Genomic DNA, 22,737 nt, shown 5'->3' on the forward strand with positions numbered 1-22,737 from the left:
CTGAAGCCGGAAGTTAAGCATAGCAGCTAATGTTGTTGTTGCTGTAACGACGAGTGGCAGTGAGACAAAAATACGCAGATTCTGAAGATTAAACCAGATCATTTTTCATACAAATAAAGACACAATATGGGGAAGAAGCACAAGAAACACAGACCCGAGTGGAGAGCGGTTGAAGGAGGTGAATATTGGATATGCATGTGAAAATCACTTTAATTCATTCTGAGTGTTCTGCAAGTGCGTAAATACTACTCAGTGAATGCGATATATATATGGTTTAATTCATGCAAAACCCCACAACATTGTATAATGAATGATTGTTTCATTTGGGCGTTGTTTTCGATCTTTAGACGCTACGGACCCCACAAATATGATCATTCGAGTCATCATAAGACTTAAAAGGCAGTTATATGTTTTCATTTTCGCGTAATTTATTCTGTAACATATAAATTTGTAAATTATTAAAATATTTTGTTTAGTAATATATTGCATTATTACATTTTTCTGTTCACTGTTAGATGTATCATTTATTAATTTATTTGTTATTTTAGTCAAATGTTTTATTTCAATTTTTATTTATTTAGTTTAAACTTAATTGATATTATATATTTATTTACCGTTTCATATTTATTATTTTAATTAAATTTTTTATTTATTTTCATAATTATTTCATTTATTTTTATTAATTTGTATAAAAAAAAATACACTTGTTTGCACTTCTTTGCGATCCTCAGGCCCCAGTTTGAAACCCCCTGGTCTAAATGACTATAGTGATAGTGTGGGTTTGATCTGATAGTGATGTAGCATATTACTGCAGGTTAATGAGAAGTTACAGAACAGCAGAATTTTAAAGAGCAGAAATGTCATTAACTTCAATGCTTATAACATTCATGCTTATTAAAAAAACAAACACTTTAATTTAAGACCGTCTCTTAATGGTTTTGTGTGTCGTTTTTCAGACTATGAGGACAAACCCCTGGATAAACCCCTGAAGCTGGTACTCAAGGTGGGCGGCAGTGAAGTGACCGAGCTCTCCGGCTCCGGACATGACTCCAGTTACTATGACGACCGCTCTGACCACGAGTGGGAGCGGCACAAAGACAAGAAAAAGAAGAAGAAGAAGAAATCAGAGAAGGAGAAATACGTAGATGATGATGAGAGGAGGAGGAGAAAGGTGAGAGAAAAGAACGACTCTTAAACACTCAGAAGTCAGACAAAAAGCACTCACATTTATTTCAGAAAATGTAAAAAAAAAAAATCTTATTATATTCATCTTACAAATTCTGTGTGTGTTTTTCATCCAGGAGGAGAAAAAGAAGAAACGTGAGCGAGAGCAGTCAGAAAGTGCCGCCAGTGGACCAGTGGAACCGTTCACCCTGCCGAAGCCTGTGGAGGTAAGGCACTGAACGCCTGTGTGAGTATCCTGAGGCTAGTTGAGTGCTGTTACTAAAGAAGTGTATTGCCACAGGTGGTTCTAGAGGAGAAGAAGAGGAAGCGGGACAAATTTGAATCGGAATCAGAGGCAGATGAATTTCATCCTGGAGTGAAAGTAGAAGTGGAACAGCAAGCGGATCGACCCGTACGAGCCTGTCGAACTCAACAAGGTACAACTAGATTAGATTAAATAAATGATTTAATACATTAAAGGAGTAGTTCACTTTTAAAAAAAACTTTTGCTGATAATTTACTCACCCCCATGTCATCCAAGATGCCCACGTTTTTCTTTCTTCAGTCGAAAAGAAATTAAGGTTTTTGATGAAAACATTCCAGGATTTTCTCCATATAATGGACTTCAATGGGGTCCAAATGGTTCAAGGTCCAAATGAGAGTTTCAGTGCAGCTTCAAAGGGCTTTAAACGACACCAGACGATGAATAATGGTCTTGTCAAGCGAAACGTTCGCTCATTTAAATAATAAATAAAGATCCTGGAATGTTTTCATCAAAAACATTAATTTCTTTTTGACTGAAGAAAGAAAGACGTGGACATCTTGGATGACATGGGGGTGAGTAAATTATCAGCAAAAGTTTTTTTTTTTTTTAACTAATCCTTTAAAAGTAGTTCAGAACACCTCAGAAGTATTTTTTTATTATTAGTTCAGTTTGTAGTTTATTAATGTTAGCAAATGGAATCTTATTGTGAAGCTTTACCATGAAAATATATATTGGCATTAAAATTTGAATCCTTAAATAATATATGAAGAGTTCAGATGCAAAAGCCTCTAAGTGCCATTTGAAATTTTCTTCTAAAATGATCATTTTTTTTCAAGCTTGTATATTTAAGTTCAGTAATTTCACTTAAATGGCAATGAAGATTACCTATTAATTGCTATTTAAGTGAAATTACTGAACTTAAATATACAAGCTTGATAAAAATGATCATTCTAGAAGAAAATTTCAAATGGCATTTAGAGGCTTTTGCATCTGAACTCTTCATATTGAGTTTTCATACTAAAAACTACATTTACAATAGTTCCCATTTGCTTAAATTCAAATTAATTGTACAATTCTGAAGACTCAGTTACAAATCTATCAATTAAACTGGTATTATAAGACAAATCATGAATGGATTTCAAATAATTTTTCTTCTTGATTGTCTTTTTACCGTTTGGCTTTTCCTAGAAAATGAATCCACCCCTCGCCAGCAGCTCTTGGAGCATTTCCTGCGTTTGCTTCAGAGGTGAGACCCTGCAAAAAGCAGAAGGCATTGTGTCGTCTAATCTGGAATATATGAGGACAATTTTTCTGTCTCAACAGGAAAGATCCACATGGATTCTTCTCCTTCCCTGTAACAGATGCCATTGCACCGGGCTACTCCATGATAATCAAACATCCCATGGACTTTAGCACGATGAAGGACAAAATTGCTGAGAATGAATACAAAACTATCACAGAATTCAAGGTAGGCACGCGTCCGGCTACAATCTTCATTTTCAGACTCTTGGAACTACTAATGTATTTTAGCCCACTGAAATGACATTCTTTTACAATGTGACTATTTTGTATCTGAATCTGTGGGTTTGACATCTCCAGGCCGACTTCAAGCTGATGTGTGACAATGCCATGGTTTATAACCGACCCGAGACGGTTTACTACAAGGCCGCCAAGAAACTTCTCCACACGGGATTCAAAATGATGAGCAAAGTAACATTTTTAATGCACTTTGTTTTTGTTATTGTTTGCCTTTGTTGTACATCGTCCAGTTCATGCGTCATCATTACCATTCGATTCGGAAGCATGCGGTTCTAATAATCTAAATACCTGAGTGTGAAACCACTTGTGAAAATGCTGCTTCTTTTTTTTTTTAATTAAACATTTTTCATTCCGAATTATTTGATCAGGATAAAAATCAAGACTCAAGAACGTTTGTGACGCTCTGTGAATGGAAGCAAGAACATTTCCGGATTCCCCCGGTCGGAAATATCAGGGGATTTTAAATGCCTGGAAAATTATTTGCATTTAATAAAATCTTAAAAAGTGATGGGAAAAATCTATAAAATATATATTTTTCAATATATATATATATATATATATATATATTAGGGCTGTCAAATGATTAATCGCGATTAATTGCATCCAAAATAAAAGTTTGTGTTTACATAATATATGTGGGTGCACTGTGTATAATTATTTTATATATATAAATACACACACATGCTTGTATATATTTAAGAAATATTTTCATGTATATACTGTATATAGATTTATATATAATTTATATTATATATAAATATAAATAATTTATATATAAATATTTTTTTCTTGAATATACATGCATGTGTGTGTATTTATATATATATATATATATATATAAAATAATTATACACAGTGCACCCACATGTATTATATAAGCACAAACTTTTATTTTGAATGCGATTAATCACGATTAATCGTTTGACAGCCCTAATATATATATATATTATAATAATATATTAATAATATTTAACATATAATAAATAATTTTTATAATAAATAAATATTATTAATATGTTATTATGCATTGTGTTATAATATAATATAAGGAATTATTTTTTGACTAGATGTTGCTCTTTGTGACCTAGAAATAATTAAAAAAAATTCTCCCCAAAAAATTTTTCTTCTTCAAAATTCTAAAACTGTTAATTTCTTTCAGGATTACATGGAGAGAAAAAAAATTCTTCAATGGCGCGTCAGTCCCTTCCTTTGTTTTATTGCATTAGTAAGGTGATTCATTTTGGGCAGTCGACGTGATCAATTTGGCTCGAGTGCTCTGCGGGTTCAGAGACAAGTATTCCCATTATCCAAACTCTTTATTTATCCATCCCGTGTTCGACTCCCATCTTCATGGCATACCTAAGACCTCCCGCAGGAGGAGTAAATGGATGCTGTGTTGCTCTATTTGTGCTCTGTTCACAGGAGCGGCTGTTAGCTTTGAAGCGCAGCATGTCTTTTATGCAGGACATGGATTTCTCTCAGCAGGCTGCCATTTTGGGTGATGATGACATCACACCTGAGGAACCGGTGACGGAGATCATGCCAATCCACACGGAATACCCCAAAAAATCCAAAAAACAGCCCATCAAAGAGCCCATCATCAGGTAAAGCGCTGTTGATCTGCAGCACTTTTGAACATTTCACATGATGTTTCTGAGTGTGTGATTGAGCCGATGTGTTGCTTGTGTAGTGATATGTATGAGCTAGAGGGCAACGCTTGCAGTTTGACGGACAGCACGGCGGAGGAGCACGTATTGGCACTGGTGGAGCACGCGGCAGATGAAGCCCGGGATCGAATCAACCGTTTCATGCCAAACTCTAAGGTGTTATTTTATAATGAGTTGCATCAACTGATTTTTATTATTTCCTAATGCTTTCAGCTTCCAATAAGATAGAATTCTTAGTTATATTATTCCTTGTAAAGGGTTCCTATAATGCTTTTCTTTAGTGTGTAATGTTGCTGTTTGAGTCTAAAAAAGGTCTTATTATACCAGCAGGAGTTATTCTCTATATCAGTGTCACTGTTCCTGAACTCCCTGAAACGCCTCCATTGTAGTCCTGAGTTTTCCCAAAAACACTCGAAGCACTTGACCAATCACAACACACGAGTCCAGCTGACCAATCAGAGCATGTTGCACTTTCTGAAAAATAAGGTGTTTTTTTGGTGTGTGTATGAAAACCTATTCTAGTAGACCCCAAAAACAAAATACCATATTAGATGGGTACCATTTTATGGGTACCATGGGTACCAAAATACCATTTTAGGTACCATAAAATACCCCTTTAATAAATTTGCATTAAATACTAAATAAGCATTCAGCAGATTTTCTCCCATAATAGATTCTGCCTGGGCTGTACCGTCGCAAATAGTTGAAACACAGTTTACTTGCATCTATGGATTTGGCAGACACTTTTATCCAAAAGTGACATACAGTACATTGCATTGAAAACTCATTCATTCTTCATTCTTTTAGCATTTCTTGGAAATCGAACCCATGACCATGGCATTGCTAGTGCCATACTTTACAGTTTGAGCTACATAAATGCAGATTATTGCAATATAACCAAAACTTTTATTTCCCCTAACCTTAACATTTGTTTTATTTTGCATGTAGATTGGTTACCTTAAAAAGGACTCTGAGGGTTCCCTGATGTACAATGTTGTAAATCAAGATCTTGAAGGAGAGGGTATGAACATCACACTGTTTCAGCTTCTATTACGTTGTATAGAAATGGTCTATCTATATATGTATAGTAATGAGGTGGTAATTTGCTTGCAGTTATGCACAATGATTAAGAGGAAAATTAACCCTGTAAAGCCTGATATATAAAATACTCATAGTAAAAAAAGTTTAACTGCAACAATTTATTGAACTTTTAGACAAACTATAAAATCAGTTGTTACTCTATATCTCCCAATAATGTCTTTGTAAGATGATATTGAAATAAGTTTTATGATCTCTGTAGTTTTTATTTTGGGGGTCCAAAACATTTAATGCAAGGCAATACAATGATGATTAAGAGATGAACAAATAAACATTCTTTAAAAGCATGATTTGAACATGATATTGAAATATTACTAACAATATAAAAGTTATTCTTACATTTACTTTATAAAAGTCATTACAGATTTCAAAGAAATAAAAGACATGAGAACCAAGACCTGAAGGTGGACATTTTTTGCAATGATACTAAAATGCATTTTACTTGTTAAAAAAGTATGAACTATCAATCAGACAACCGAAGGTATGTAGTGGATTTTGTGCACCAGGCTTTTCAGCAAAGCTTTGATCATGTTGATCATTTAGAGGCCTTAGAAATGAGCATATCAGATATAATAAAGTAGCTTTATAGGGTTAAAAATGGCACTTCAATGCTGAAAGGATTGCTAACCCTGTTGAAGAAAGTTCATCCAGGGTGAATTATATAATTTGTCTGAAGAAAATATTGATTATTGTTCACAGAGGAAGAAACTCACCCTGTAGATTTGAGCTCTTTGGCTAATAAGCTCATACCTGGACTGACGTCACTGGGGTTTAAAGACGACAGGAGACACAAAGGTAACAGATCTTCTTTTGCCACATGCATTAATAATACTTTTAAGGTTGTGAATCACATTTAGGACTGACTCTAAATTGCTAAAAGAGTCGGTAATTAAATCATTATTGTTCACTTTAAAAAAAACTTTTGCTGATAATTTACTCACCCCCATGTCATCCAAGATGTCCATGTCTTTCTTTCCTCAGTCGAAAAGAAATTAAGGTTTTTGATGAAAACATTCCAGGATTTTCTCCATATAATGGACTTCAATGGGGACCAAACGGTTCAAGGTCCAAATGAGAGTTTCAGTGTAGCTTCAAAGGGCTTTAAACAACACCAGACGATGAATAAGGGTCTTATCTAGTGAAACGATCGCTCATTTCAGAAATAAATAACAAAGTTTAAGTTTTATAAGCACAAATGGTCACCTTGCTCTGTTCTGTGATGCGCGTTCGTGACTCTCCTGTTCAACCTCGAAATGAACTAATCTTTTTTCGAGTCATTTGGTTCATGTAACGAGTTCGGACAGGAGAGTCACACAGAACAGAGCAAGGCGAGTATTTGAGCTTATAAAACTTAAACTTTGTTTGTTATTTATTTTTTAAATGAGCGATCGTTTCGCTTGATAAGACCCTTATTCATCGTCTGGTGTCGTTTAAAGCCCTTTGAAGCTGCACTGAAACTTTCATTTGGACCTTGAACCGTTTGGTCCCCATTGAAGTCCATTAAATGGAGAAAAATCCTGGAATGTTTTCATCAAAAACCTTCATTTCTTTTCGACTGAAGAAAGAATGACATGGACATCTTGGATGACATGGGGGTGAGTAAATTATCAGCAAAAGATTTGTTAAAAGTGAACTAATCCTTTAAGCACTCTCTTAAGAACTAATCTGACCAACTAGCAGTCGAGGGCTTTTTTGCTTTAAGTTACTGACATAAAGTTATGACCAGTCCTAAAGAAAAAAGTTAGACGACTAGCTTATGCAACTGACCACAGAATCACAACCAGAATCTTTACATTTATGATTCACATCATATTATGCATGTGTCTGTCATTGCAATTTTGGCCTGTTGTTTTGTTTCAGTCACGTTTTTGAGCAGTGCGTACAACACTCAGACCCTTCAGAACAACTCTGTCTACCCTGACCTGCTTCCAGAGGAGATGGAGATGCTTTACTCCGCTTATGGAGACGAGACCGGAGTCCAGTGCGCTCTCAGGTGTTTGGTCCAAACCTTCGGCTCATAAAAATCTGTTGTTGTTTATTTGACTCACTTGATTGATGGGATTTTTGTGTGTCTGTGTGTGATTTAGTCTGCAGGAGTTTGTTAAGGGTTGTGGGAGTTTTACCAAAAGGCTTGTGGATGATTTACTGGATAAAATGACGGCTGGTGATCACTCGAAGGCTGTCATTCAAGTCCGACAGGTAGTGAAAATCAACAAAAATGACTCTTTTGACCATTTTTAATCTTTCTTAGTGTTTTGTGAATTGTAAATTCAAACAATATACACTGCTGTTGAAAACCTTCGCTGGACATTAATACTTTTATTCAGCAAGGATGCATTAAATTAATTAAAAGTGGCACTAACAACATTTATAATGATACAAAATATTTCTATTTCAAATAAATTCTGTTCTTTTGAACTGTCTATTCATCAAAGAATCCTGAAACAAAATGTATCACGAGATTTTCACAAAAATATGAAGCAGCAAAATTGATAATAATGAGAAATGAGCAGCAAATTAGAATGATTTCTGAAGGATCATGTGACATTAAAGACTGGAGTAATGATCACAGGAATAAATTACATTTTACAATATATTTAAAAAGAAGGCAGCTACTTTAAATTTTAATAATATTTTACTGAATTATTCACAAAAAAAAATGCAGCCTTGGTGAGTAGAAGATTTTTCTTTTAAAAAACATTAAAAATCATCGACCACAAACTTTTTAAATGGTAGTGTACACATTTATATATTGAATTATATAATGTAAGCTTATAAATAATTATAACATTTTATAATGCTGTTTTTGTATTTCAGAAAAGAAACATGCCGATTGATGACGCTAAGTCTAGTTTATGTGGCATGCCGGTAAGAATTATAGATATTACATGCTATTGCTAACAGTTTCAAACCTTTTAAAGTACCATTTAATGAGACTTTCTGATTGGTGTATATAGGGAACAGATGAAGCCGGCTCAGTGCTTGATTTCATGTCCATGAAGAGTTACCCGGACATGTCTCTAGATATGCTCAACACATTAAGTGAGTCATATATTACACATCAACACCTCACGACTGTAAAAGACGTTTGTTTTTGGTTCATTGATGTTCAGTTGATGTCCGATCTGTAGGTAAATGTGTGAAGAAGGAGCCGGATCATGAGGATGGTCATCAGCACTTTGACGACACAGCCAAACTCTTGCAGGAGTTCCAGGACGCAGCGGTGGACCGAGTCGGATCACGGCCGTCCTCAAATCTCTCGTCCCTGTCAAACGCTTCAGAGAGGGATCAGCATCATTTAGGTACTCAGTCATATTTATATTACACACCACAGGCATTAAAGGAGTAGTTCACTTTTAAGAAAAACTTTAGCTGATGATTTACTCAGCCCCATGTCATCCAAGATGTTCTTCAGTCGAAAAGAAATGACGTTTTTTGATGAAAACATTCCAGAATTTTTCTCCATATAATGGACTTCAATGGGAACCAAATGGTTTAAGGTTGAAATGAAAGTTTCAGTGCAGCTTCAAAGGGCTTTAAACGACACCAGACGATGAATAAGGGTCTTATCAAGTGAAACGATCGGTCATTTCAGAAATGAATAAAAAAGTTTTAAGTTTTATAAGCACAAATGCTCGCCTTGCTCTGTTCTGTGATGCACGTTCGTGACTCTCTCTTTCGAACTCTTCGAAGTCTTCATTTTGTTCATTTTGTTCGTTGAATAAACCAAATAACTCTGGTATCGTTTAAAGCTCTTTGAAGCTACACTGAAACTCTCATTTGGACCTTGAACAGTTTGGTTCCCATTGAGGTCCATTATATGGAGGAAAATCCTGGAATGTTTTCATCAAAAACATCAAAATTTCTTTTCGACTGAAGAAAGAAAGACGTGGACATCTTGGATGACATGGGGGTGAGTAAATTATCAGCTAACGTTTTTTTTTAAAGTGAACTACTCCTGTAAATGCTGCTGTCCATCATGCCGTCCTTCTGAAACTCCAATGACTGTTAAACATATTTGACTAGATTGCAGTTTTTATTGTAAATAGACTACATGTTTTTCACAATTAGTTGTAATTTATAAATGCTTTGGAATACAGACCTAAGGTTGATCTCTTTTTAAAGAAGACACTCAAAATATATATTTAATAAAAAAATCATTTGCAACAGGTTAGATTGATATGCTGACGACTCGTTTCGGCAGTTCACAATCGAATCGTTCTTTTAGGAGTCAATAACTTTATTTGACAAGCACTTTGATCTGTAAAACTTTGCAGACCTTTTACATTCATACAGTTATATCACACACTGCATGAAAATCATAATAGGTTCACTTTTATGCATTGACTGAATGTATTTTATAATGTTTGTATTAATCATACATTTCTTCAATAGGTTTTATGTTAATTGCATGACTTTTGTTATTCACTTTGTTCTAAATACGTAAATAAATATTGCTGGAAAATTTAAATGGTCTATGGACTAATTTCAGTGCTTTTTTGTTGGTAATTTTGTCAATCGTCTGAAAACTGGTGTGGGGATTTTCGGGGTATGTGGGGTAAAAAAAATCGTCATTTTCTGAAGAATAACTTAAGTTTGTTTGTTGACCGTGACCAGGGAGTTCACCTCATCTGGGTGTCGGAGATCAGACCGAGATGGTCCAAGACCCGTATGAGTTCCTGCAGTCTCCAGAGCCCGGCTCCACCGCCAACAGCTGATGTCATCAACCCACTGTTATAAAGGACTGTAATCTTGTATAGGTTCATGTTTTGTTTTTAAATAAAAGCTCTGTGACTGATTTCCTTTTTATATGGTTGTTAAAGTTTTTTTTCCCCCGATTCAGCCCCTGACCGCATGTTTGATCTGTAGGAGTTCACATTTATGCTGTATTTTAGCTTCTCTTTTTCGTCTTATGAACTCTAGGAAGAAGTATTCACATCTTGTCCTCCAATGTGTCCCAATAACACTGGGATTCTCAACTGGATTTGGTTCAGGACTCATTTATCAAGCAGCAGCCCAACAAAGTACCAGAATATTTAGTGTATAAAATAAAAAACAAATGTCTTTATTATAGATGGTTAGTCATTGCTAAATGAGGGACAGAATCACCCCGTGATCACTTTATTGTGATAATGTGAAAAAAGGCAAGTTTATTTCATACACAATTGTAATTCAAAGTGCTTTACATTAAAAAAAATCATAACAGATGCATGACAACATTTTTAAATTTGCTAAACAAATATAAAGAATACATAAATAAGGCAATGCAATCAGTATACACAGAACACAGATTCATTTTGAGTTTAGTATTTCATGCAATATATTAAGATATGTGATGAGAATATGAAAATGTTCTCCATAATTGGCTGCAGTGTAAAAATGTGCTGAGCTCTCTCATGTCTTCAAAGCGCTTTCATCGAGAGTTCTCATTTGCATTTGGCTTTGCATTTTCTAGTGGTAACTAGGTAACAGTTAAAATCTTCCACCCCTGAGACCGTCCATGCTCTGAAGATATATTGTTTCACAATGTTTGAACTTTTCAATATCAAATTACAGTCACGCAATAGTCCCTTCTTTTTAGACGTTTTAAATGGATAGTTCACCCAAATATGGAAATTGTGTCATCATTTACTCATCCACAAGTTGTTCCAAACCTGTATGAGTTTCTTTGCTCCATTGCACACAAAAGAAGACATTTTGAAGAATGTTGGTAACCAGGAAGATAATGGTAGCCATTGATATATATATATATATTTTTTTTTTTTTTCAACTATGGAAGTCAATGGCTACCGTCTAACGTTTGATTACCAACATTCTTCTTCATAATATCTTCTTAACGCTTTTCACTGTGTTCAACAGAAGAAAGAAACTCATACAGGCTGGGAACAACTTGAGGGTGAGTAAATGATGACACAATTTTCATTTTTGGGTAAACTCTCCCTTTAATTCCACTTTCTTTTAATTGAATTACCTCTTTAATGATTACATTTCTTTGCGGTCTTTTGTTGTTTGATTATATGATATAAATAAACATTATAATATATATATATACATATATTATTATTATTATTATTTTTTTTTTAACCGCATTCGTTTCAGTTTCCACAGCAAAAGCGCCGTAGTCCAAATTTATCCCACTTAATATTCATGAGCTGTTGCGTGTGCCGCTCGCCATTGGTTGGCTACTAAGCGTGACGCAATTAATATTCAATAGTTAAGCTTTCGCCGTTGTGTGTTTGTCGAAGTCAGATGAGCACCGCCTCACGCGTGAGAATATTGCTTATCATTTTTCTTGACGAATTTCTTGACATTATAAAGATTTGATTGGTTAAATATAGGAATAAAAACGTTTTCTAACCGGATAACGTTAGATAGTGACTCTTCTGCTGTACAGTGGACTGTGAAGAAAATCATTAAGAAATCAATGGATCAGCAAACTGTATCCAAGAGATCCAAATGATCAACATCAGCAGAGGAAACCGCTGGAAGCTGTTCAATGACGAATGTAAGTAACGTTAGGCTTTGAAACATATGGAAATGTAGCCTATCGCTTGTTGTGGTGGTTAAGCTGTTAAAATAATTTAATATGAATTATTCGCCACTGTAGTGTCATTAAAAAGTTAAATAAAGAGACAACATTCATTCTGTTTGAAAAGTTAATGTTTTACATTGTTATTCTTAATACAAGAGTTCCTTGTTGAAGTGGAAGTTACTCATTATTTCACTGTTTTCAAACACACATTGTCTTTATGATGACGTTTGCTAGGCAACACAATATTTCTGTTCATGTTCAACAGGAAAAGCACAGCAGGACTCCTTGTCATTGCTAACTCGTGCATTTGAAGGTGAAAGTTAGCAATAACACTGATGTGTAGGTTTCTGGTTTGTCTAAATTATTTAGCTGTGGTAAAATTGTTGAAGATTGAAGCGAGAACTGGAATATAAAAAAATCTGATCTAGATAGATAGATAGACAGATAGACAGACATAACAGGCAGAAGGCTCTATGAGTTGCATTAAGACATTTTGGTCTCAGGTTGGGTTTTAGAGTAACTCAAGGTCAGTCCTGCACAGTAACAGCTTTGTCAAGCTAATATAATGATGTCAGGCAAAGTCTTTTTAAAATGTTTCATTGTTCATGCTGGTTGAAGAGACTGTTCTCGAAGCACAGTGCTTTATTAGCCTTTCATGCTTACATTATAGAACAGTTCTGTTTTTTCATATTATTCCCATATTCGCTGTTTCTGTCTTTTGCAGCTGAACTGCTTTGGGCGTCACCGTAGACAGACGGCACCCCAAAATGGAGGAAGCAGAATTGAATTGGTGGGACTACCGATGCACTCCAGGGTCAACGGATGGTCACCGCCTCTGCACAGTTTCCAGCTGATAGCCTGGCTGATGTACAGCTTCATGGCCGTCGTGGGTTTCGGGATTTACGTTCCTCTTCTACCTGCACCATGGAGCTTTGCAGCATACGGCGTATCCTTTACAAATTAAAAAAGAAAATAGAAACGTTTCATGGTAGTGAATAGGTCGGTGTATATGACCTTCTTCCTGAGCCAAACACAAGCGATAATGGGAGTGAATGATACCTGAGATTTTGAAGCCCAAAAAAGTGCATCCATCTATCATAAATGTAATCCATACGACATCCTTCTGATGCAAAGTCGTGCGTTTTTGTGAGAAAAATATCCATAGTTCTTGCTAAGAGTGACCTCTGACCCCTATGAGCTCTGAATGATAACTTTTGGGTGAACTAACCCTTTAACTAATGGGACCTTATTGTAAAGCATCACCTAAACAATGCATCTTTCTATCGCATTGCAATCAAACCCCAAAATACAACCAGTTTGTCCAGTTCATTAACAATTGATTCATTTTAAAGGGACATTCCACCCATTTGCATTAAGCTTTCCATTGTTAGAAATCCAGTCATACTATAGAGTGCCGAAGTTACGACGTCACTCTGGAGGCCAAAACGCGTAAGTGAGTTAGCATTTTAGCACTCCGCTTCCCTCGCGGCTTTTTTGAATGGGTTTTTGCTAAATCGCCTGAAATAAGGTCTGTGGTGAACAAAGCCTCGAAATATTTTCACGTTTTGATCCATGACATAAAACACACAGTTATAACCTGTGGTTTTTTAAAATTTATTGTGTCTGCTTGTGTTTTTAAAAAAACTATATAGGCTTCAAAATGTATACATTTTGGATTAACTTGTAAAGATTATCTTGATAGACAAAACGTGTAAGGGTCACAACTCTTTGTTGAACACAGATCTAATTTTTTGTGATTTTCCAAAAGTCTATGGGGAAAATGCATAGCTTTTCGATCGAGGGAACCCATGCGCCGCTATATATGACCCACTTTCAATACATATTCATATTCAAAAAGACTCCTTGAATCAGTCTAACGAACAAACTGGACAGCAGCACACAAGCATCTCCGAGGGCAGATGTTCTGTTGCGCAGCATGAGCTCAATTACAGGCTGATGTCAGCAGTGTGTGTTTATGCAGATAATTGGAGGATGTAGTGAGACAGGCTGTCAGCTTTCACACAAATCAAGCAATCCAGTGAGTTAAATGAACCCATAGCCGTTTCTGAAACTAAATCTATGCGTGCATATCTTTGTATTGTTGTTGAACCTTCACACTTCCCATCTAGATGATTGGCACTGCGTTTGTTCTGCATTTGGTCACTCACGTGGCGGCCGTAACAATTGACCCTGCGGATCTGAGCGTTCGTAGGAGGAAGGATTATTCCAACCCCATGCCAGTGTTTGACAACAGCAAACATCTACATGTGATTGACAATCTGCACTGCACCCTCTGTGAGGTCGATGTGTACGTACATTAGCAGAAACAAGACGTTTTAAAAGGAATATTTGCTAGTATTTAGAGTTGGGCAAAATTTAGAAATGTAGAATTCACCTTTAAAATTTAAAAACAAGAAGAGGAATTTTATGTATTGGTTAGTGAGATTTCCACTACATTTACATTTACTTTTTTATGAATGTGTGTGTGTGTGTGTGTGTGTAAACAGTAAATACACACAGATATATAAATATAATTATATATATATATATACACAACATTTTTTTATCTTAGATGCAATTAGTCGGTTTGACAGCACTAATAATATAATATATATAAGATAAAATAAACTACACTTACTGCAGTATCAGAATTTGTATATACTATTGTAGTATTTTTTAAGTTTTTTATTGTAGTTTAAGGTTTAGTAATTTTGTTATGTGCTCTTTTCACTTTTATTAGTTTTTTTTTTTTAATTTCTATTTAGCTTTAAATTTTTAATTAAATTTAAATTAGCTTTTAAGTTTTAGTCATTTTAGTACAAACTTATTTAAGTTGTTTTTTTTTTTTGCAAAGACAACATTTCTAATTTATTAGTAGTTAGTGTAGTAATAATTAGCTTTTTTAACATTTAAGTTTTTCATCTAACGTTTATATTTTATTTGAGCTTTATTTCAATTAAAGGTGCATTGCGCAACATTTCATGTTAAAAATACCCATTTTTCTAACCCATACATGCGTAAACAATTGCCTGATTGGCTAAATGAGCCCTTCTCTGATCACTGTGATTGCCTCTATAATCCTGTGCAGTAAAATAAATAACTTAAAATAAACTTGAGCAATGCACCTTTAATGAAATATTATTTTTCATAGTTTTAGTTTGCAATAGCAACGTTTCATTTGAATTTTTGTTTGTTTTAAAATGCAGTTTATCATCCTGTTTTCACCTCAATTCAAATTTAGGATTTGAAGTTAAAATTCTCAGTTCATTTCTGAATGGCACACAGTCCTGATATAGAAATGTCTAAACATCCTAACCGTTTGCTTTAGGGAATAATCACGTCTCATTCTGCAGGGGACCTAAAGCCAAACACTGCAGTACTTGCAACAAATGCATCGCAGACTTTGACCATCACTGCAAATGGCTGAACAATTGCGTCGGTGGAAGGAACTACTGGTGAGCAGAAATGTCATTTGATAGCACAAATGGAGAACAAGCATTTGCATATTTATTTATTTAAAGACATTTCACAATAGATGAACATTCATAGGAATCATTTTTTTCCCAGGTTCTTTTTCATAACCATCTCCTCTGCTGTTACTGGAATGATCCTCCTCATTCTTGTCGTCTTGTTTGTCTTCATTGAGCACTATGTGAATCCTGCTGTCCTACGCACTGCACCACAGTTTCAGAGTAAGACTAGTCCGTGTCTCTGGACTCATTTCCTGTTGTTCGTCTGCATGGGTCATCATGTGAATTTCCCTTATTTTCCTTAGTTCAAAGAATAGTTAATGTATGCTTCTGGATCGGTACGGTTGACAGGTTGACTAGTCGACCAACTAGTTGATAATTGTATTTAATTTTAATTTAATTTTTAAACTTTAATATTTATAACAGCAGTGCATTGAATGGAATGAATTTGAAGATGTACAGTACTGTACTTTTTTTTTGAAAGAAATCAATACTTTTATTCATTAAATTGATTAAAGTGACTGTAAAGACATTTATGTTACAAAAAATATATATATTTCAAATAAATGCTGCTTTTGAACTTTCTATTCAGATCAGATTCTTGAAAAACAAAATCACGGTTTCCACACAAAACTTTAAGCAGCACAATTGTTTTTAACATAATAATAATCAAAAATGTTTCTTGTGCAGCAAATCAGCATATTATAATGATTTCTAAAGGATCATGTGGATCAAGACTTGATCACAGATATATATATAGACATTATGTTAACAACATTTTTTTTATGTTAGATGCAATTAGTTGATTTGACAGCACTAATAATATAATGTAATATATAAGATAAAATAAACTACACTTACTGCAGTAACAGAATTTGTATATTCTATTGTAGTATTTTTTATATATTTTTTTAGATATTCATTTTAGTAATTTTGTTATGTGCTCTTTTCACAATAGAAATATAAAAAACAAAAACATTAGTTTTTGTTTTTTATATTTCTATTTAGCTTTATTTGATTTGATTTAAGTTTTAGTAATTTTAGTACAAACTTCTTTTCGGTTTTTTTTTTTTTTTGCAACGGCAAAAAAAAATCTAATTTATTAGTAGTTAGTCTAGTAATAATTAGCTTTTTTAACATTTAAGTTTAAATTTTTCATCTAACATTTATTTGAGCTTTATTTCAATCAACAAAATAATGTTTTTTTCATAGTTTTAGTTTACAATAGCAACGTTTCATTTTAATTTTTGTTTGTTTTAAAATGCAGTTTATCATGTTTTAAAATTACATTTTTAAATATATTCACAATTCACATAGAAAAGTGTTATTTTAAATTGCAATAATATTTCACAGTACTTTTAATTAAACAAATGTAGCTTTGTTGAGCATAAGAGACTTCTTTCAAAACCATTTAAAAAAATCTTACTGACCCCAAACTTTTGAACGGTGGCGTAACGTCTCATTTACTAGTTTAAATTTCAAAAAATTCAAAAAAATTATTTCTAAAAATTAATTTTTATATTTCCTAGCAGTGAACGGGAATGGAACGTGGCTGGTTTTCCTCCCGGCGGCACCTGTAGAGGCCAGCTCTATTAGTCTGCTGGCGTTGGCGTTCGTTACCATCCTGCTGGCTCTGGCTGCTCTCTTATTGCTCTGCCACTTACTGTGCTTCCATATTTACTTGTGTAAGTGTTGATCCAAGCGTTATTGACTTTTAAAGGTAGATAGCAGCTTTTATTCATTGTGTATCTTGTCACAGTGTTTCAGGGAATCAGCACATATGAGTACATCATTAGGAAGCGTCAGTCACCGAACCCCAAAGAGAAAGAGCAGGTTCCTCCGGCGCTGCCGTCTAACGGAACCACTGCACTGGTACCAACACACGCCACAGATATAAAATAAAAATACAACACAATACTAAAAAAATTCCTTTGCATAGGGATACGCTTGTTGCTGTTTGATCATGAAAAAGTCCCTCTAGCAGGAGTTATTCTCTATATCAGTGTCAGTGTTTCTGAACTCCCTGAAACGCCTCCATTGTAGTCTTGATTTTTCCTCTGGGAACGAAAACATCACAATATTCCTCATTTAAATAATTCACGCCAAAGGAATATGCTAAATAAAAGGGCGGGGCCTGCCTGAGTTGTGTTAGTATAGAGCATTTTGCAAGATGTAAACAACACTGGTCCAGAAACACTTCCTGTTTCAGTTTGTAACTGTTTTCTTTATTTCACATGTAAAGAAAACAACTTTTTGATTCAGTTTTATATGTTCTGTTGGTTGTATTTTATCCCAGCTTTTATTTAGTGTTAAAAAAAGTTTTGTTTACATCTTGCAAAATGGTCTGTAGAGTTGGGATAACAAGCGGCTAAATGGGACTACAGAGGCTGTCGAGATTAACTGTAACTGGTAAACTCAGTCCACTTTTAAAGCCTCATTATGCTTATAATGGTGCTCCTATAAACTACACTAACTTAAACGTTCGGGAAAAATGCTTTAGATAAAAACTGGAAGGGTTGTCGGAAGCTTAGTGATGGTGATGTTGAAGTCTTGGGACGGTGGTGTAGTTTGTTTATAGGCTACTGGAGACTGCATTCAAAATTCATGAAAGTTGTGTTCATCTGTGAAAAATATCTTGATGGATAAAACATGCAAGTATCATAAACGTATTTTGATCACAAAGTTGCAATAATCCAAAAGCCCATGGAAAATTCAATTGGGTTTTTGTCTGGTGTGATGCTAACTGCCGATTGGCCTAAAAAGTGACGTCATACCTCACCTGACCACTCTATTGTGTTGGAACTTGTAGTTATGGTAAGGGGAGGGACATTTCCCAAACACGCTCAAAGTGGTTGACCAATCACAACGCACTGGCCCAGCCGACCAATCAGAGCACATTTTGCTTTTCAGAAGGAGGGGCTTCATAGAGACAGGAACTAAACAGAGCGTTACTGACAGACTGGGAAGAGAGGACCTGCAACAATGGGGAATATGTGAAAAATAATGTGTTTATTGAACATTCCAGCATAAAAATCGACTCTAGTAAAGTCCAAAAACAAGACTTTGAAAAAGGGTCTAATGCAAAACACAATTTCATGGACATATTTTTTTCAGTCCAGGAGAGAGAATTTGAGGATGTGTAACTGTATCATCTCATGGGATTAGAGGGGAAGCTTTAGACTAGTTTTATGCTTTGATTTCGATCAGAGGAAGGTCCCACCCATAAACACTATGCACTTTTCACTTCCTCCAAGGGTCTTGGGCTGCTGGGATCACCTGTGAACTGTGAAGCTCCGCTGTCCAGCAAGTCTTGGTAAGCTTCAAGTGCGCACTTAAACTAATAGTGAGTGGTTCGTTTTTTTTTCTTAGGCGTTCTGCTACTTTTTCTTCTTAGTACCTTCAAACTGGAAGACAGAGGACAAACATCTAGTCGACTGCCAGAACCCATCTGTGCTGAGGTAATCACTCCGAATCCTAGTGAGCTGTCTATCTAGACAGGATTTTAAGGCATCTTAGATGCAACGACTGTTGCGAAAATTATGCAGCATCAAATTAGCATTGCATCAGTTTTGTTATTAGTAACTAAAACACCAAATCATTTTCAGTAATTGAAATAAATCTGAAATAAAATAAAATATAATTACTAGATGGAAAACAAATATTTAAAAAACTTGCTTGACAACTAACTAAAAGTTTATACAAAAAAACTAAATAGAAATATTTTAAAAACTTACAAAAATGACAAAAGGACAACAAAATTACTATAAATTAAAATTAAAATAAATTTGGATAATAAAAGCTAATTAAAAATATGAATAAGATACATGATCCAATGCATTGTTTTATTATAATTTATAAATCAAGTTATTGATTGTAATATTTGAAACATGCATTTTCTGTAAAGCTGCTATAGAAATGAACTGAATTGATTAATCCTAAAATGACACTGCATTGAATTGATCTTTTTCTGGAGAAGGCAATCCCATGATGCATTGAGAAGAAATAAATGTCAGACTAAATGAGAAAATTGTTTCATATAATACAACCAGTGCCAAAAAATAGACTATTTTACCCCGATATTTGTTATTATTGGAGCATAATGTCATTACAGATGGAGGAAGTCAGTGAAGAGAGACACCTGGACTACTGCTCTGACGCACCTACACAAATGCTTCCAGGTAAAAAGCTGGGGTGATTTAAGCTATCGAGTGATAAGTGTTGACCTGATTGTCCTTCTGTATCCTGCTGGTAGGTGAGCCTATGATGTCACTTCCTGTGGTCTGGAACCTCAGCGGAATAGAGAAACCTCAAGCTCCGGGACGGAGCAACGAGAACGAGAAGTCTGTGGAGGGACGGCCCATCGTACAAGACCCGCTGGGAAGCTCCATCATGGACGCGGCAGCGGTGCATCAGCAGCTGATGACTGAAACGCATCCTGAAGATCACTGACCATCTCATGCATATTACACACAAACATCTGGCTCTGTTCTGACTTTATGCAACTTCAGTAAAGGTACACACAAGTCTGAAAATAAAGTCGTGGTGATATTACGAGCGAGAATGAATATTTCAAAGATATTCTGTTTTGTTTGAGGCACGTAGTCTCAAGATTCGCAGCAATGAGAAGCACAATAATACTTGCTCACACCATAAACATATTCCATACTCAGCAACCTTTGTAAAATTGTACAATTAAATATAAGTTGTTCTATTTCTGTAACATGTTATTTTTTTTTGTTACATTGTAAAGCTGGTTTTATTTTTTGATTTATGTTGATTGTAATTATTATTAGATGAATTAATGCACCACTGTATTTGTTCTTTTTATATTTTAAAATAAATGCCTAAAGATGTTTCTCAAGATGGCGTGTGTTTGATGCAGCACTAGATGGGGCTGTTGGGTGATGATGTCATTAGTGACAGTCTTCCACATTTCTCTCATGCAAAGGACCAGGGGCCTCATGTATAAACGTTGCGTACGCACAAAATGGGCATAGAAATATGCGTACGCATTTTTCCACGTGCACATCGGGATTTATAAAAAATAAACTTGGCGTAAATAAGTGCGCACCGTAAGGATGCTCTTGACCGTGCGTACGCACTCTTTTAGAAGATTATGGGTTTTGGCGACACCGATGGTGAGCTGGAGTCAAATGTCTTTTTGCTTACTATTAGACAGAGAATCTAAAGAAAATTATACATCTACAGAAAGATAATACAAATATAATTTCACAAACCTATCATCACTTGAAGCAAACATCCATCCCTTCTTAAATGACCGCGCCAGCACGCGCGTTGGGCCGTTTGGTGAAACTGACGCACATATAGCCTATAATCTAACGGCAGATGGAGTAAAACCGTAAATCTTCATTATGAGTCCAAATCATAAATACAGTCCATATTCACAATAATAGTTTAAATAAATAAAAGAATGGTACTATGTTTTACTTCTGATATAAACATTTAGATTAAATATGCCATTCTCATTAATGGAGTTAAACTCTTAAACTAGGCTACATGAAATCATTACTGAGAAGTTACAATATATATATATATATATATATATATATATATATATATATATATATATATATATATTCAATAAATAGAAATAGACCTATTTGTTGTGGATACATTGCTTTTGAACACTTTTCTTCTGGCATGCTGTGTTTTAATGTTTTAACTAGAGATTGTCTGAGAAAACTGTTTCGTGCAAATAATGCACAACCATGTCTATCTCTTCCATTAAAATCTCTTCCATTATCCATTAAAATATAAATCAATTAAAAATACTATTTGGCCAGTGGAAAAGATTGAGAAAAACTTTCTCTGAAATGTATTTAACACTATTTGATTTATTCATTCAAAAACAAGGCAAGGATATAGGCTACAAAAAAAAAATGTTTGTAATAGGCTAATGTGACGGCACATCCGCATTTCATATTTTCCTAACGTCTTGTACCGTTAAACTTGGTATCACGTGGATGAATAATCATATGCAAATGATATGCAGATGAGGATATGCATAGTAAAACTAGGCGTTGTAATCTCCATATATGGTTATTTCGGGGAGGAGACGCACGTGCGCATAATCTCCCGCTGACTGGGATTTATAAAGTGAATTCTGCGCAGGTTCTGGCGTACGAACGGTTTTATAAATCTGAAAACTTTTGTGCGTACGCAAATTCTGCCTTATGTGCGTACGCACACTTTAAGGATGAAATCTACGCAAAGTTTTATGCATGAGGCCCCTGATCACTCAGTTGTCTTTTTTCTTTTTGTATGTTATTTGTTATGGTTATCTACTTAAAACGGTCTGAAATTCAAGCAAATTCTGCCCTACAAACTAATGCAAATATCAACATAGATAATACAATATAATATACTTAATCTGCACCCTTAGGGAAATTTGTATTGGGCTCAGTGTGTGCTGCATTTCCAGAATAAAAAATAAATAGATAATAATTTATAAATCAATCACATTAATTTCACCTAAAAAATCCATACAGAGAAGCAAAACATGTTTAGTCTGTTTTAAAAGTTTAAATTCATCGATTGTGTGTGTAAATATCAAACTATATATATATATATATATATATATATACACACACTAAGTCCTGATCAAAATTTTGGAATTAATACATATTTATTAATTAAGGATTATTAATAATTGAGTGCTAATAACGATTAAGCAGCCAATATTATAATGATTTATGAAGGATCATGTGAATCTGAAGACTGGAGTAATGATGCTGAACATTCAGCTTTGCATCACAGGAATAAATTAACAATATACAAGGTATTTGGGCCTGAAATTTTAGACTTTAAAAAATAAAAAATAAACATATAAGAAATATTTACTGGAGCAACAAGACTGTGACAACTAGCCCCAGTCTGCCTTATATTATTCAGACGGACTATTATGTAATGCTGTTCAAGAACCCTTTAGTGTAACATTTTATGGATTTTATGCTTTATTCTGTATCCCACAGTGAAGAAAAG

General features: G+C 34.7%; 2 protein-coding genes across 6 annotated transcripts; both read left to right on the forward strand.

Moving 5' to 3' along the window:
* The first annotated feature begins 2 nt into the window (after positions 1-2).
* Positions 3-10,542, forward strand: brd9 (bromodomain containing 9). Of its 3 annotated transcripts, none has more exons than XM_039660936.2 (17): positions 3-178; positions 957-1,171; positions 1,302-1,391; positions 1,466-1,601; positions 2,618-2,675; positions 2,753-2,897; positions 3,029-3,139; positions 4,391-4,572; positions 4,659-4,791; positions 5,584-5,656; positions 6,433-6,528; positions 7,594-7,726; positions 7,821-7,932; positions 8,551-8,601; positions 8,691-8,775; positions 8,865-9,035; positions 10,351-10,542. In XM_039660936.2, exons 1-17 carry the CDS (start codon positions 127-129, stop codon positions 10,449-10,451), a joined length of 1,944 nt encoding a protein of 647 aa, XP_039516870.1. In that variant the 5' UTR covers positions 3-126; the 3' UTR covers positions 10,452-10,542. The 3 variants fall into 3 exon arrangements, with proteins under 3 accessions (XP_039516870.1, XP_039516871.1, XP_039516872.1); XM_039660937.2 differs by having other exon boundaries at positions 4,451-4,572; XM_039660938.2 differs by having other exon boundaries at positions 4,454-4,572.
* A 1,400-nt stretch (positions 10,543-11,942) lies between these two features.
* On the forward strand, positions 11,943-20,596 carry zdhhc11 (zDHHC palmitoyltransferase 11). Of its 3 annotated transcripts, none has more exons than XM_039660814.2 (11): positions 11,943-12,238; positions 12,990-13,211; positions 14,395-14,573; positions 15,619-15,720; positions 15,833-15,957; positions 17,265-17,420; positions 17,495-17,607; positions 18,990-19,048; positions 19,130-19,193; positions 19,847-19,913; positions 19,988-20,596. In XM_039660814.2, exons 1-11 carry the CDS (start codon positions 12,230-12,232, stop codon positions 20,182-20,184), a joined length of 1,293 nt encoding a protein of 430 aa, XP_039516748.2. In that variant the 5' UTR covers positions 11,943-12,229; the 3' UTR covers positions 20,185-20,596. The 3 variants fall into 3 exon arrangements, with proteins under 3 accessions (XP_039516748.2, XP_039516749.2, XP_088974162.1); XM_039660815.2 differs by having other exon boundaries at positions 17,268-17,420; XM_089118036.1 differs by lacking the exon at positions 18,990-19,048 and having other exon boundaries at positions 19,105-19,193.
* Positions 20,597-22,737: the final 2,141 nt, after the last annotated feature.

This window comes from Pimephales promelas, chromosome 12 (genome assembly GCF_988280905.1).
Source record: "Pimephales promelas chromosome 12, fPimPro1.hap1.1, whole genome shotgun sequence".
NCBI classification, from domain to species: Eukaryota; Metazoa; Chordata; class Actinopteri; order Cypriniformes; family Leuciscidae; genus Pimephales; species Pimephales promelas.

What these genes read in the sequence shown, in the direction of transcription:
- brd9 (XM_039660936.2), top strand. Translation starts at nt 127, where the DNA reads ATGGGGAAGAAGCACAAGAAACACAGACCCGAGTGGAGAGCGGTTGAA. An exon ending in AAACTATCACAGAATTCAAG is followed by an intron (nt 2,898 to 3,028) that starts GTAGGCACGCGT and finishes TGACATCTCCAG; the next exon opens with GCCGACTTCAAGCTGATGTG. An exon ending in GATTCAAAATGATGAGCAAA is followed by an intron (nt 3,140 to 4,390) that starts GTAACATTTTTA and finishes CTCTGTTCACAG; the next exon opens with GAGCGGCTGTTAGCTTTGAA.
- zdhhc11 (XM_039660814.2), top strand. An exon ending in GGAGCTTTGCAGCATACGGC is followed by an intron (nt 13,212 to 14,394) that starts GTATCCTTTACA and finishes CTTCCCATCTAG; the next exon opens with ATGATTGGCACTGCGTTTGT. An exon ending in ACCTACACAAATGCTTCCAG is followed by an intron (nt 19,914 to 19,987) that starts GTAAAAAGCTGG and finishes TCCTGCTGGTAG; the next exon opens with GTGAGCCTATGATGTCACTT.